General features: G+C 40.8%; 1 protein-coding gene across 2 annotated transcripts in view; it reads left to right on the top strand.

Annotated features, from left to right (window-relative positions):
- The window catches only part of LOC139747477 (acetylcholinesterase-like), a 216539-nt gene that overhangs the window by 177810 nt on the left and 21242 nt on the right, over positions 1-17487 (top strand). For both annotated transcript variants that reach the window (XM_071659845.1, XM_071659844.1), the window contains exon 4: positions 17280-17422. In XM_071659845.1, coding sequence (XP_071515946.1) covers positions 17280-17422 — 143 coding nt within the window. The remainder of the gene's footprint in view (positions 1-17279; positions 17423-17487) is intronic.

Below are 17487 nucleotides of genomic sequence, written 5' to 3'. Positions count from 1 at the left end.
GACAAGGGGGGGCCCGCGCCAGGTTAGGGTCTTGGTAAATCTTTAATAGCAACAACAACAGCACTCCGGAGTCTGTGTGGGAGCATTTGAACCGCCTCCTGGTGTGTACGTGGAATTCATTCACTCTTTTAATCTTCCCACGCTTGCTGATCCTTTCTCATAGTCTTGCTTTCCCTTGACGTTTAGGAAGATATTTTGTCATTTAGATTTTGATTTGACTCGATTTAATTTGGAGTGCTATTTGTAAAGCGTTAGAAAACGGATGATAGATTATTCAGTGCCCTTCAGCATGAGGAGAAACATCTAAAAAGCTAAGAATATTTCCTGGAAATGGTATATTTTGTTCTTTAGATGACTGCATTAATTATTCCAGCTCGGTTCATTCATGGTGAGGAGAATACTTCTTGTTCTATATCTTTTATATGATAAGCTTATATCATGATCACTAAGTATCTGTATTAACCCGATGTGGATCCAGACATACCTGTGTACGTATGAATACATTATGAGAATATAGTTCTATCTAAGTATGATTACTACATATATATACTAGCATGTTTACCTTCATATAATTTGTCATATTTACACTCAACCCAGCTGTTTATCCTCCCCTATATATATATATATATATATATATATATATATATATAAAACCTCTGGCACACACAGTCAGCGGCTCCCAAAACGCTTGCCTCTCATGGTCTTTCTTCTCATAGCTAGCTACTAAGGAACACTAATCACTCATCTATCGCCATCAACTTTCAGTTTTACCCACATCAATCTAGAATTTACTTCTTTACACTGTAACACACACTCCCACATCTCCTGCTTCAGGAGTAGTGCTACTCCTTCCTTAGCTCTTGTCCTCTCACCATCCTAAGACTTTACGCTCAGGACGTTTCCAAACCATTCTTCCCCTTTACCTTTGAGCTTCGTTTCACCCAAGGCCAGAACATTCAGGTTTCTTTCTTCAAACACACTACCTATCTCTCTTCTCTTCTCATCTTGGTTGGATCCACACCCATTCAGGATCCTTCGATTTGAGCCTTAGAGGAGGATGAGCACTCCCTGATTGGCTCCTTCTGCTTCCTCATCTAGAAATTAGAATACAAGAAGAGGAGGGTTTCTAGCCCAACGATCCGGCCCCCTTCTTGTCGCCTTCGTTTGTATTAGTATACTAGTACACCAATGGCTTATTTCCTTCTGTTCTCTTCAACTTTCGGTTCATTCCTTGAAATCTCTTTCCCACCTTCAGATTGCATCATGCAAATTATATCTCACCTACTTTTTCAAGAAAAAACACTGCATAAAGAACATCAAATGAAAAGGTGAAAAATTGTGGATAATAATTGGTAATGCTCTTCCGGGATCTGAACCCCAGAGTGAGTGGTGAGGACCACTCCAAGTTCGTTGGTGTGAGGCACTTCTTCCTGGCGTTCCACGACCCCAACCCAGTCTCCTGTCTTCCAAGGAACAGGTTAATAATACTGATTTACGAGAGAACACAAGAGAAAGAGGGAGAGGAGTAGGAGGGAGAAAAGATGATGAAGAAGAAGAAGAAGAAGAAGAAGAAGAAGAAGAAGAAGAAGAAGAAGAAGAAGAAGAAGAAGAAGAAGAAGAAGAAGAAGAAGAAGAAGTAGAAGATGAAGAAGAAGAAGAAGAAGAAGAAGAAGAAGAAGAAGAAGAAGAAGAAGAAGAAGAAGAAGAAGAAGAAGAAGAAGAAGAAGAAGAAGAAGAAGAAGAAGAAGAAGAAGAAGAAGAGGAAATAATCCTTATCCAGAAATTCAAATCCCTTCTATGTTGTAATGTTTTCCAATGAGATATTTACTATCATGAAAAACATTTAGTAACATATATATATCGACCAGGCTTTGGCGACCATCCCTCAGTAAACACGAATTTACATTGCCATCACGTTACAGTCGCTTTGAGCACAGGGAAAATCCCAGGAAAAGAATTCTGGCACAACTTTTAAAAACAACATAAAAGACCTTCATTGGATTGTCTGTCTCATTACGACGAATTTGAGTTGCATTAGTAAAGTTGGGGAGTCGGTGGCGCGTGGCTGACGACACAATTATTCCATGACAGAAAATAGAGAAAAAGACGTCTTAAAAGATAAAGGTCTTCTTGAGTTATTGCTTCAGGAATTTTTTCTCATCAGGTAATCATGAAAACTTACAATCGATTATATCAATCAAGGCTTCTTTACTTTTTCATGAAACAGTTTGATAATCTAACTTGGCATTTTTGTACTTTGATGTCTCATTTCTTATCTGATCTTCTCTATTTTCTAACCACCTTCTCTTCCTCTTAACATACTTCCTCTTCCTGACTGCGGATGTGTATATACGTGAGAGTAAAGACGTGGCACATATACGTTGTCTAAAGACAGGGCAACACGATTGCAAAATTCCCTCAGATACCCACAAATGTTAACCACACATACAAAACAGTTGTGAGGGTTGGGCACACTTGACAAGCCTCCGCCCCGAGAATTACTTATTGAAGGTCCAGCGCAGCCAGGAAGCCTGTACTGCGATCTCTGCAACACGAGAACATGGGTTCAGTTCCCTCGTCATACACATGCAATGGCCAGGATATTCCTGGCATGGCCAAATGAATATGTGTTTTGATCCCAGCGGAAGTGTTCCTCTAGCCAGCAATGCTCACGCATAAGCAATAAATAGATTTGCATGATAGAAATAATTGAGATACTTCTTTTTTCTTCACTATTTGGTTATTCGTATATATACATATATTGCAGGAGGTCATAGTGATATGCGTGATCTAGTATGTACATAAATCCACGAGGAACGCTTGTTTACCAATGGCGTTTTAGCTACGTCTCTTCCTTGCATAACACTTGCATGTTCTCCGTCTTCTATATCATTCTTGTATCCCCTCTGATGATGTGATCGTAACACGAAAGTGCACTTGGCAACTTATCGTGTTTAATTTTTCCTCGTGGTTGTATGAATATATATATATATATATATATATATATATATATATATATATATATATATATATATATATATATATATATATATATATATATATATATATATATATATATATATATATATATATATATATATATATATATGTATGTGTGTGTGTATGTGTGTGTGTATGTGTGTGTGTATGTGTGTGTGTATGTGTGTGTGTATGTGTGTGTGTATGTGTGTGTGTATGTGTGTGTGTGTGTGTGTGTGTGTATGTATACAGGCAACCCCTCTCCAGTACTTACAGAGTCATTCTTCACCAGAAGGTCCTGAAACGCATATCATTTTTCTTAATATTGCAGCCTAAATTGCGTTTTGAAATGGATACCTAACATGAACCTGGCATCATGTACATGGCTCAGACTGCAGGACTCCTGGCTTACAAAGACTTCAGCCCTACCTCTGCTATGATGAATATTTATGTCTATGTTTGATCCATCATCCGTCCCTGATGTCTGCAAAGGCACACAATATATTTTTAGCTTAAATAGGATATGTATATTTGTCTCCCTTTCCCCCCCTCTCCTAAAAAGAAAATTCTCACACACACACACACACACACACACACACACACACACACACACATATATATATATATATATATATATATATATATATATATATATATATATATATATATATATATATATATATATATATATATATATATATATATATATATATATATATATATATATATATATATATTCCTATGAGTCCACGGGGAAAATGAAACGCGATAAGTTCCCAAGTGCACTTTCGTGTAATAATCACATCATCAGGGGAGACACAAGAGAGATATATAACAGTCAGTTAATATACATCGAAGAGACGTAGCTAGGACGCCATTTGGTAAACAAGTGATTGTCGACAATCACGTGTTTATCAGATGGCGTCCTAACTACGTCTTTTAGTTGTGTATCAACTGAATTATATTTCTTTCTTGTATCCCCCATGATGATGTGATAATTACACGAAAGTGCACTTGGGAACTTATCGTGTTTCATTTCCTCGTGAACTCATAGGAATATACTTGATCGCTTGCAAAATCGTCATTCTTTCCAATATATACATATATATATATATATATATATATATATATATATATATATATATATATATATATATATATATATATATATATATATATAAAAGGTGATACTATGGTAGGAAAGTGAGCAAGTATATACACACTCTTTAGGTATGAAAACGAGAGATTTGCGCCGGATTATTCGAGTATATGTGTGTTAGTGTGTGTGTGTGTGTGTGTGTGTGTGTGTATACAATGCATGTAAACAATATCTCCTCCCTTTCTATACATTTTAAACAACGATGTGTGTTGAGCTAACACTTACTCTCAGCCAGCACTTGAGCAACCATGCAATCCAACGATTAAAACACGGTAGTGTGCACTCAGAATCAGTGACGTGTGTGTGTGTGTGTGTGTGTGTGTGTGTGTGGGAGCATGCTGGCATGCAACCATGAATGAAAAGGAGGATGAAAGAATCTGGAAGTAATTCATATTTCAACATTCTTTTTTTTTTTTCCTGCATTCAAAATGTGTGAAGAAAAGTGTTAAGTATAAAGTCTCTTCGTTTAGTGAATTTTGTTTCTACATATTTGTCATTGTCTCTATAAGCTCTTAGATGATGATGGTCGTTGCTTACCTGCGCTGATGTGGTAAACTACGACACATTTCGAGCGAGCAATCGAAGCGGTGAATGAAACTGCTGACTATAAATAGACACGGAAAGCATGCGATGTTACACAGTTGCCAGCGAAGCTGAAACTCGACATATAAGCCCTTGGAGGTACTGAATGTTGTTACAGTTTCATAATCTGTACCCTGAAATGATTAGTAAAGCAAGTGCAAAACTACTAATGTTATCATTCATGGATACATGTAAGGGATCCTCTTCTCGACAAGCAAATGATATTAATGGCGACAGGAAAAGGATATTCAGTGAGACATGGATAACATGTATGGGGACAAGGAAAGAGTATTCATGTGGACGGGTGAAGGGTAATCATGACGACACGTACAGGATATTCAACAGGGTAGGTACGGGATATCTGCTAGTGTGAAGGCGCTCCGAGTTTGCATGTGAACCTTTAGGAAATGGAGTAGGGCAGATGTAGGCCTTATTTGAGGCGTGAGGGGATGCGAAGCGAGACAGTCATGGCCAATGGTTTGGTGAAAGCCATATGTACTCTTACTACAGTTTAGTAGCAGGCAATTCACTTCATGATATGACAGGCAAATCCACGATTTGTATCTCGGTAACAGATTTCAATAGTAAATACAACATCATTCTAAATTCCCAAGTCTTTTCCGTAACTTGTCGAAGTGCATAGACTTTTTGTGTCGTTCCTCTGTAAAACCAACCTGTCATTCCCTTAATGATGATCCTATCATATCTCTCGTTCTTTTCTCTAATACTCTCTCAAATACCTCCCACTTCCCTGGGTCACACTTATATGTATTAGGTATACTGCGTATATTGCCTGTTTTCCACACTCCTTTGAGACAGTTTGGGACATACGGAGAGAACTGATGGGGAAAATGAATACTTTAAACGGTGATTCACTGGATTGGAATAAGACCAGAGGGGTAGACCCAGAAAGACATGAATACGGGAAAACCAGACAAATTTAGCAAGACTGGAATGGATAGGCTGTAGGACGAAGAGGTTTTCCAGGACAGAGCAGAATGGCGGAAACAGAGCCTCTTACTGACTGGCTAAAGTGTACATGGGGACAGAAGAGGATATTCGTTTGTCTACTTACCCCAAATCCAGTTTCTATGTAAGAATCCTTGTGTTACACAGAACCTCTTCCTAAAGTCACCTGCAGCCTAAGGCTGCCCTACTTCCAGTAACAGGCTTACGTAGACTCCTTTGGAGTGAGAAGTACTTTGATGATACTGTACTTCAAGTGAGAATTGTGGTGACTTCTCATTGCTCTGTAATCTTGAGCGGGAGGAATCCAATGTGTATGTGTGTGTGTGTGTGTGTGTGTGTGTGTCTACATGTTGACCGTAAGAATATCGCCATTCATAAAGAGGTCGTCCAGTGGCATTAAGTCATCTACTTTAGAGCAACGGGAGTGGGAGGTCTTCCCCAGCAGGAGGAGAGGACTTTAATGAGGGGCAAAGGACAAAGGACACACACGAAAACGGAACCAGACTATTCTCAAGGTTTCCGCTCCGTCTTAATTCTCTCTCTCTCTCTCTCTCTCTCTCTCTCTCTCTCTCTCTCTCTCTCTCTCTCTCTCTCTCTCTCTCTCTCTCTCTCACTACCGCATGGTAAACTGCACACTGTGGCATTCCACGTTGCGCGCGTAAAGCCCACGGTATAAAAGAGGTTTCATGGACTGAGACGACCCATTCTTTCACAAGGTCGTCTGGCAGGATCTTTTAATGTAACGCTACGCCAATTATACATACATATATATATATATATATATATATATATATATATATATATATATATATATATATATATATATATATATATATATAAAAGGGAAGGGAGCGGGGGGGCTGGAAATCCTCCCCTCTCAGATCTTTTTTAATTTTCCAAAAGAAGGAACAGAGAAGGGGGCCAGGTGAGGATATTCCCTCAAAGGTCCAGTCCTCTATTCTTAACGCTACCTTGCTAACGCGGGAAATGGCGAATAGTATGAAAAAAAATATATATATTTCGCTATCTATTTCGCAATATGCTTCACAGTTCCAGCAGATTGTCCTTCCGGGTTGTTGTAAAGTTTTTTTTCTTTTTAGTAGTTCGTTCCAACAGGCTGTACCATTGGGCTATTCCAGAAGGTTGTTGCAGCAGAGTGTTCCAGCAGCCTGTTCCAGCAGACAGTCCTAGTAGATTGCTTCAGCACTTGCTTCAGGAGCCTGTTCTAGCAGGTTGTTTCAGCACACCTTTTCCAGCAGGCTGTTTCAACAAACTCTTCCAGTTGGTTGCTTCAGCAGGCTTTTCCAGCAGGCTCTTCTAGCAGGCTGTTCTAGCAGATTGCCCTGGCATACAGTTCCAGCAGGCTGTTCTAGCAGAATACCCCCCGGCGTACTGTTCCAGCGAGCTGTTCCAGCGAGCTGTTCCAGCGGGCTACTCTTCTAGAATGTTCCACCACACTGTTCCAGCAAACTCCGACGTCATGCCGATACGTGATCACTTCTATGATCTTCCTGATTGTCATTTCTCGGTGCTTACACTGGTCTGGCTTGCACTTTGAGCAGTTCACGTTTTCATTGCATATCGATATGACATCATTTATTCATATCGGCTTCAAATCCATCGGATTCTATTCTCGTGTACATTGTCTCTATCTTGTCTTGAACAGTCCGTGTTCTGTACATGATTTGCAAACTTTCGCTATCTATTATCTTTTCCTTAAGTATTTATCTATTTTCATCTAGATTCATTCACTGCATAAGTATGACAGAATTACTGTTTCTTCTCCTGATTCACATCAAGTCTTCAATGATTTTCTGATTACATATGAAATGAATGGGATGTGACAACTTTTTTTTTTTCCCTCTCCCACTTCCGAAATGAATGCTGGAAAAAACTTCCATCTTTCATAACTTTGTTGCATTTTGGCCATGTTGGGAATAAAGTTGTGACACGGGTCGGGAGGTTTCCAACACCCACTACATTTTTTAGGCCGAGCCATGTAACACAACCACTCACACCACAACTACATTCGGACAACCACATCCACAAGTGCCACTCGAAACCATTCCCTTCAAGAACCATTCACGCCACCACCACCACGTCTATCAGTATTCTCCATGAGCCACTGTAAACAGACTGGTTCATAAATCTGTTAAGTTTGTAGCCACTTGCGCACGCATACTGCGGTACGAAATATTATATCATTCATGGTTGCTACTCGCCAGATATGTTGAACGCCTGATCGAGGTGACATCACCAGCGAAAAGTCGCCTTTGGCAAGGTCTCATCACAAGAAGTGTGATCTCGTCAAAGAGCTTAACATTCTTAAGGAGTCTATATATATATTTCCCCTGCCACTCTAAATAGACGAGCCTTGGGCCAAAGGAGTCTTTAGAATGTTGCGGAGTAACACACACACACACACACACACACATACACACACAAATATATACATATATATATTCCTATGAGTCCACGGGGAAAACGAAACACGATAAGTTCCCAAGTGCACTTTCGTGTCATGATCACATCATCGTGTTTCATTTTCCCCGTGGACTTATCGGAATATCTTGACCACGCGCAAAATTGCGATCCTTTCCATACATACATACATATATATATATATATATATATATATATATATATATATATATATATATATATATATATATATATATATATATATATATATATATATATATATATATACAAGAAGATAGATGAATAAGTATATATAGAGAGAGAGACATACTTATAAAACAAGCAATAACTCTGCTTGCTTTTAAGTCTCCCATCACAGCGAGTTTCTCTGCCTCTCCCAGGAGGCAAACTTACAACAGTTGGGTGAGTGCTGAGGCTGTGACCTGAAACTCTTCTATGCTTAGTAAGAAAATGTTTGTCGAATTCCTCAAAAAAGAATACACTGAAAACTGAAAGAGCCATAAGGTTGGTGACCTACCACACCATATCTACCTCGTGATTACAAGAACATGAGAATATTTTTGCATCTGATGTAGAATTTCAGGCAAACTTTCCACCTAGTACCTGAACATTACATGGTGACTGTTCAGGCTAAAACAATCAATATAAAACAATGGTGTGAAAACTACATTTTCTATGAATGAGCAGAACAGATGGTACAATTAAAACTGCCACCAACCCGCGTCTGGTGATAGTGTTCCACAAGACACGACGTCTGTATGATAGGGAACGAGAAAAACCAGAGGTAAAGCAGTGACTGAAGGAGACACACAATGTTAGCTCTAATTTCAAAGAACATTACGGTAGATTTTCCCTTTAAACTTCCGTTAACGGACAGGGAACCTCACCCAAGTGCCTGTCACCCATCACACCAGAGTTCGCTCTGTGGTATTGGCTAGTACAATTTCATTACGATAACATAGCTAGTACTCCCATTCTTGCTGAGGACGGTCGGTCAGTTTCGTATCTTTATACAGGATCTTCTTGTATTCCTTTCATCCCTTAGTACAGAACACTTGCTTTTCAACAACTGTATTCAAGTATTCATGTACATGGCAGTAATAGAGCATGGGTAGCTATTTCTGTGTACTTAAAAGCATAAGGATGTTCGCTGGTGGTCAGTCTTTGTCCCTATGAACAAGTATCTATTTATGTAGTGACATGGAGTCCTATCCTCCCTATGGAGGCGTGCAGTTGATGATGAATCCTCACTTGAGCCTCAAAATGACGGAAATGACACTGGTTAATTATTCTACGTTCGCTCTATCAACGCGAGTCTAAAAGATAATAGATGTCGTTCTCACACGTCTAACTGACACGTTACAGCTGATCCACTGACTGACCTGGTGCTGCGAGCTTTAGCAATTACATCCCCAGTGTTGACGATGAGGTGATGTTTCTACTCGACCTACCTTGTCCTCCTGGGTATCTAGATAATTGATATAACTGTCATACTTGCTAAAGTTTTGCGACAGTGAACCAGACCTGGCTCGATCTCCCACTGTGAGTGTCAATTTCTTGTCCCGTCGTGAAGGGGTACGACACAGAGCATCATCTGATTACTGACATGAACTTCAGAGACGCTACTGTCTACTGGACGAAAGATGAAATATTTTGAGAAGAGTCATTTACGAAAAAAGAAAGAAATCATCAGCATGCATTGCCCAGCATTTGTAAAAAGAGTTGTTACGAACAATTGGTCATTATACTTTGACTATTGTTCGTTATTCTCTATGTACTCAGACATCATCATCCCATAGACAGCCTCAGTTACCATCTGCACCCGCGCGCATAGTCCTTGAGACACATATAGCAACAGTTTACTGACGTCTATACTTGGCTTTGATTCTATTACGACGACGGAGGATCGTATTATCAAGATCAGATCCACAGTAGCGCGGAGGCAACCCTATAGGACAGGTGCGCCTGTAAATGAAAAGGACTGCAACTGCTAGCTTGAGAGCGGAGGGAATCATAGCTATTAGTAGCTCTAGGAGAGAGGAACTCACAGTAATTGCCAGTGAGAGGCGAAGGGACTCACAGTAATTGGTACCCGTGAGGTAGAGGGGGCTCATAGTAATTGGTAGCGTGAGAGAAAAGGGACTGCAAGTAAATGGTAGCGAGAGGATGAAGGAAGGAACTCAAAGTAATTGGTATCATGAGAGCGGTTGGGCTCAATAGTAATTGGTAACGCGAGGGCGGAGGACACAGCGGGTTTAAGAATCAATATCCACCACCACTGTAGTTCAGATGGCAGCCATTGTCCCATCCGTGATAACAACAGGCTATTGTATCCTTAGACGATTTCTACATCGATCTGAGCTCCTCCCAGCGACGCAGATATTAAAACTTCCCCTTGTGGCGCGCGCACGGACGGAGCACAAATGACATCCTGCCGGATATAAAAGTGGTCCATAAAGCCATTGTTGTTCCAGGATTTCGAAAAGCATATGATCAACCGTGGAACATTGCCCATAACCGTGGTTGACGCGCGCGTACCCAAGCGGAGGAGCTACAGTGAGTAAAGATGTGATTTGGGAGTTAACATAGCACAACTAATCCCTCTAAGCCATGTTGACAGCGGCTCCAACGGATTACATAACAAGACTTGAAATTTCCAGAACGAAGACGCAGGTCTCTGTAGGCCTGTTGCACTGTAGGCCTCACGTAGGAACTTTTAAAGTTACAGACTAGAGGAAGTTCCTTCTGGCCTACTAGCATCAATTACAGAGAGCCTGATGACCTTGTAAGGAACGTAACTTAAAAGTTTACAACGAAATAGTGAAGAAAAAACAATAAAGTAATGATGTGATGGTCCATGTAATGCAGACTATCTAGTGTTTCCTGGCACCAGACAAAGAACCGAGAGATACATATTTGTCTGGAAGCGTCACTGACAGATAACAATAGGAAACCGGATGTTTAGCAATGCATCAATAGCGGATTGTTTGGTGATTTGTTAAGAAACATAGTGCGACACAAAGAAATATTATTTACCTAGAAACATGGAGCGGGAATTGTGGAGGTTAGAATCAAGATAATAAAGTGGTCTAAATACATTGATTGATGAGGGCTCAGTAGGATGGCAGCGGTGGTAATCAACTTAATAATGTGTGTAATTGGCCAGTAAAGAGGAAGAACGAGGAGGATTAAGAAGGGGGAATGGACCCAAGAGGAGAAGAATCTACCTCTTTTGACACGGTGAGAAAGATTTTTGTAGCAAACCTTCGAGTATATATATATATATATATATATATATATTGGGGAAGAGCAGTGCGGTTTCAGAAGTGGTAGAGGATGTGTGGATCAGGTGTTTGCTTTGAAGAATGTATGTGAGAAATACTTAGAAAAGCAAATGGATTTGTATGTAGCATTTATGGATCTGGAGAAGGCATATGATAGAGTTGATAGAGATGCTCTGTGGAAGGTATTAAGAATATATGGTGTGGGAGGCAAGTTGTTAGAAGCAGTGAAAAGTTTTTATCGAGGATGTAAGGCATGTGTACGTGTAGGAAGAGAGGAAAGTGATTGGTTCTCAGTGAATGTAGGTTTGCGGCAGGGGTGTGTGATGTCTCCATGGTTGTTTAATTTGTTTATGGATGGGGTTGTAAGGGAGGTAAATGCAAGAGTCCTGGAAAGAGGGGCAAGTATGAAGTCTGTTGGGGATGAGAGAGCTTGGGAAGTGAGTCAGTTGTTGTTCGCTGATGATACAGCGCTGGTGGCTGATTCATGTGAGAAACTGCAGAAGCTGGTGACTGAGTTTGGTAAAGTGTGTGGAAGAAGAAAGTTGAGAGTAAATGTGAATAAGAGCAAGGTTATTAGGTACAGTAGGGGTGAGGGTCAAGTCAATTGGGAGGTGAGTTTGAATGGAGAAAAACTGGAGGAAGTGAAGTGTTTTAGATATCTGGGAGTGGATCTGTCAGCGGATGGAACCATGGAAGCGGAAGTGGATCATAGGGTGGGGGAGGGGGCGAAAATTTTGGGAGCCTTGAAAAATGTGTGGAAGTCGAGAACATTATCTCGGAAAGCAAAAATGGGTATGTTTGAGGGAATAGTGGTTCCAACAATGTTGTATGGTTGCGAGGCGTGGGCTATGGATAGAGATGTGCGCAGGAGGATGGATGTGCTGGAAATGAGATGTTTGAGGACAATGTGTGGTGTAAGGTGGTTTGATCGAGTAAGTAACGTAAGGGTGAGAGAGATGTGTGGAAATAAAAAGAGCGTGGTTGAGAGAGCAGAAGAGGGTGTTTTGAAATGGTTTGGGCACATGGAGAGAATGAGTGAGGAGAGATTGACCAAGAGGATATATGTGTCGGAGGTGGAGGGAACGAGGAGAAGAGGGAGACCAAATTGGAGGTGGAAAGATGGAGTGAAAAAGATTTTGTGTGATCGGGGCCTGAACATGCAGGAGGGTGAAAGGAGGGCAAGAAATAGAGTGAATTGGAGTCATGTGGTATACAGGGGTTGACGTGCTGTCAGTGGATTGAAGCAAGGCATGTGAAGCGTCTGGGGTAAACCATGGAAAGCTGTGTAGGTATGTATATTTGCGTGTGTGGACGTGTGTATGTACATGTGTATGGGGGGGGGGGGGGGCCATTTCTTTCGTCTGTTTCCTTGCGCTACCTCGCAAACGTGGGAGACAGCGACAAAGTATAAAAAAAAAAAAAAAAAAAAAATATATATATATATATATATATATATATATATATATATATATATATATATATATATATATATATATATATATATATATATATATATATTTGAAAGCGATTGATTTGACGACAAGGCGTGTTGAGGAAGCACTTAATCGAAGATAAGCAGAACTGAGATCTTTATGTCCCCTTAAGAGACGTTGTTCCTTACTGAGGACAACAGTTTGGCCAGGCGGAGTCTCAGTGAGGGACTGACTGTGCCATTTGATGACTCCCTCGAGCACTGGTAGTACAAATGAAGCAGGAGGTGGAAAGTAGATTCGCTTTGAGCGTTCGTCCTCCTCTCCATTTCTGAGGTAGCTCAGGTCTTCCTCAATGTCTCAGGCTTCCTCTACACGATCTTCTGACTGTACTCTCGCGTTAGACACTGATGAGTGTAGCAGATTATTGGGTCGGGCAATTTTGATCACCTTTCTCCAGCTAATGCCTAAAGATTAGGGGTTTACCCTCGGCATGCGTGTGCGAGCGCTTGTAGGGAGACGGTCTACAAGTCGATGGAACTTCTTTCCTACCCCTGCGAGGCAAAGGAGCACCTGTGGTTGGACTAACGGGTGAATCCGAAGCTGGCCGGGTTCTGTTATATGAGCAGTGAGCTGCCAAATGCCGTTGATGATACTCTGATCCAGGGGCTTTAATGTTTGAAGCTCGGGCACTATTTCCACCCGATCGGAAATGGGGCGTATTAACCCTTGTCAAGGAAAGGAAATGAGGCCAATAGAACCGCACCAACTACCATGCATTACGTCGTGCAGAGGGCCAAGCTGGCGCGCACTCAAGACAATTTGCTTCTCCCTAATGCGACCTGAACAGACTTTATCCACATTTGAGAACTCAACATTTGATCGGAACATGGGACATTGGGTCTTTAGTGAACCCCAGTGGGAGTGGCATCGGAACCTGCTCGTCGTACACGTCAGTCTTGAAAGGGTATTAGACCCAGTTCATGAGTGACTTGTGGGTCTATATATTCTTCCACCTCCTCACTTCTGAGTACAGTACTTGATTAGATTCTGGTATTGATTCAGACAGGAAACTATAGTCAGTGATGAGCATGCGTTAGTAACTTCATTGTGTATAGCATGTCGTGAAAAATGGAATGATTTTTTGCTATCATTAAGAAATTCCGGTGTTGATAGCTTCTTTAATGTCTTGGATGAAGGTGATGGCTAGAAGAATCAATCCGTAAGATAAGAATTAAACTCTACAAACGCTGTCACGAACTCTGGGTGATACAGGCCAGTCTGTTCGCGTATGTGGCGAGGCCAGTGAAGTGTTGGATAGTGTCGTTTGTAGTGAGCCATATAATGGGGACATTATTGCATCCACGGTATGGACTCCTCCCATCCTAAGGGTTTGACATGGTTGATATTACCTCCGATGAACTACAAAGCCCTGTTTTGGTTGAAGGAGGTCAGAGTGATGTGTCCTCGAAGAAGGTCGTTTTGAAGAAACGGCTAAACTTTGTAATCAAATGTTTGATCACGAAAGCTTCGTATAACTAGAGGGATTTCGTGTGATAACAGACATTGCAGTGTGGGACCTGCCACCTTCACCACTTTAGTTTGAGAATACTAAGACGTTAATTAGGATACTTTGTACTTCTTATGGAAGATGATTTTTTTGACAATTCCATAAGATGACTCATGTGGGGAGAAACTCAGAGTGGAGGAGAGGAAGGGATCGACTCATTATCAAGATACGAAATAACGTAATACTTTAAACAGCAAGTCCTTCAGTCCTGCAAACAATTACATGTAATCGACCGATCGTCGTCATCAAAGATCACTCGGAGAGATCTCTTGGTTCGTCTCGATCCTGAGGGTGAGTGTAGCGACGCGCTTCCTTGGCTCATGCTCCCTTACCTGACTACTGCTGAGTGATTATTGACAACAAGAACGCCAGTGGCAGATGATTTCCAGCTACATTCAGTCGGCAGCTGCTCTGCCTGGTTCCGCCTCACATTCGATCCACGCTTCGCTGTTGCCCTTGTATTTCGTTGGACTGGAATGCCTCAGTATGCCAGCGGCGTCCCCTACCCCCTAAATGGATGACTATAGACTATGATTCGATTTCATTATGCTAACGATCCAAATGATATTCTCTGTAACTTAAGATGTATATTGCGTGATTTAGTATGTCATAAACGTACACGTACTTTCAGGTAACTTTCCAAACCATTTACTGCAAATTTCACCTGAAATCCTTATGATCATGAGAGATCTTTGAAGACTTATGAAAACGATATGAATTACATATACAATTCTTCATGAAGTTCTCATCTAAACCAGACATCTATAGAAAGCTTCAGTATACTACTATCACTGTTTTGCGAAAGTTTCTGGAATGATAAAAGAAAAACTAGTAGGTCTGAAGCCATACCTTTATATAAATGAATCATGGGTGTGTATCTCTCACCCGGAGACTAAGAAAGAAATGAACAAATAACAAAAGTTTACATGAAAACAATACCTTATTAGTAAATGTCTTTCATAGTGCGTCATCCACTATAATCGTATGTTCTTTCGTAACACTAACTAACAAGGAAGGGTGTGAGTATTGAGTGCTCTGGTTATCTATATCGTTCATGACAAATTATATAGACCGCATCTGGCAGCTGGCTAGCTCATGGCAATATATGGATCCTATATAGACCGTGCGAGACGTATGAATATGTCATGACAAAGTATGGATTGAACCAGACAAATGGTTGGCTTGTGATGAAATGCGGACAATATTGGACCGTTCAGATATTCATGACAAAATGTGGATAGTCAGGGATAGTTGAGGGAGTCATGACAAAATATAAATTTCATCAGACAGGTAACTGGCTCAGAATATAGACGGTACAATTCAGCTTACCTGTTCCCGGTACAGCTGTATCCAACAGGGTGTGGCATCTAGGCATACGTATAGTTACAGTATCCACAGTTACAGTATCCAGTCACTCCACCATCGCACAGCACACAACCATCGCACACCACATCTTAGATAGCTTCATCCAGTCACACACCATCCCCCACGCCAGTCACATACGCACAGAACGAGTTGGAGACGACACCAGCATGTACTTGAAACTGTTCCCCCGCCATTTCCTTACACAAGAGAGGTCTGACACGACCCTAAAAGAAATAGCGTTACCCACCTTCATAGCTGGCCACCAAACCCAGTGTCATCCATTATTTCAAAAGGAAACTTGAAACTATAAGTCACACAAAAGAGAACATTCAGCACCTACATAGAGCAACAAAAATTCTTCCGTTACAAACCCTTCCTTAGCTTATAGTACTGGATCCCTTCCATCCAATAACTTTCATAACCAACCACCATCTTCCGGGACAGCAATAATCTTGGGCTTGGCAGTCGGCCCACATCCAACCTAGGTATTCGCCCTAACCTCGGGGCTGGTCGATGAATGGGTACCTGACTTAGGCTGGGGTGTGTGTATGTTTTCATGTGTGTGCATAAATGCATAGCATCAAAGACATGGTACATACATGCAAGGTTAAAAGACGGGGTCATCACGAGTGTAAAACTCTCTCCCCGTAACAGACACACACACACACACACACACACACACAGACTCACATGCAAAACACACCAAAAATAAACCTTAATTTGCCATATCATACGACAAGGAATAATTTCCCATGACAGATGGAAAGAAGTAGGTAATACATATACCAAAACACACACAACGTGAACTGTGTATCTCATATTAGGAAAAGAAAAGGTTATTCCTTTGCATCATGCAAGCGAATTATTCTGTGTTTTACCGCAAGATGCAAAAGTTGTGTCCAGTAAGAAGCAATTGGGAGGCGAGTTTGTTTAAAAGCATCACATGATACAAATACTTTACACAGGTACCATTATGTGTTGTGGTCTGATGGTTAATGTGCTACGAGGAATTGGGTATGTATGTTTACTGTATGAGTTACTTTAATGCTCACTGATGCTAATATCTATATCTTTTTCATGTTGTATTATACCATTAGCCCCAGGGTTAGACAAACTAATTTGGCAAAGATAATTCACTCAAAAGGTGCATCTGAGACTAAACTCTGTCATCTCGTGGATATGAGAATGAAGTTACATAATGATGATATGACTCGAAATAGATAGACAGATAGATAGATTGATTCATAGATAGATAGATCGATCTATAGATATATGGGTAGATAGACAAATAAGCAGACAACTGAAATGGGAAAATTTATCTCTAGGAACATGAAAATAATTGTGTGGATATCGACTCATGTCTTATGTCTCCTTGTCACCTTTTTATTGCATCTAATCTTTTTAAAAAAAGATTTCATACATACTCTTATTCATTCACTATTTTTTCGGTTGTGAGAGCAAATACAGACTCTCCTCTTGACTGGCTCCATCTTCCTCAGGCACCTACTTCATGCTCTACGACTTCCTCAGTTACTTCGACAAGGACGAACCTTCTTACTTGGAAAGAGACAAGTTCCTCGAGATTATCAACGAGATCTTCAAGGAATGGTCACCACTGGAGAGGGAAGCCATCTTGTTCCAGGTGTGCCTCTAGCTCTCTCTCTCTCTCCCTCATATCACCTCATATCTCCGATCATATCTGTTCTC

This window comes from Panulirus ornatus, chromosome 68 (genome assembly GCF_036320965.1).
Source record: "Panulirus ornatus isolate Po-2019 chromosome 68, ASM3632096v1, whole genome shotgun sequence".
Taxonomy (NCBI): domain Eukaryota; kingdom Metazoa; phylum Arthropoda; class Malacostraca; order Decapoda; family Palinuridae; genus Panulirus; species Panulirus ornatus.
This window is presented reverse-complemented; position numbering and strand designations above follow the sequence as displayed.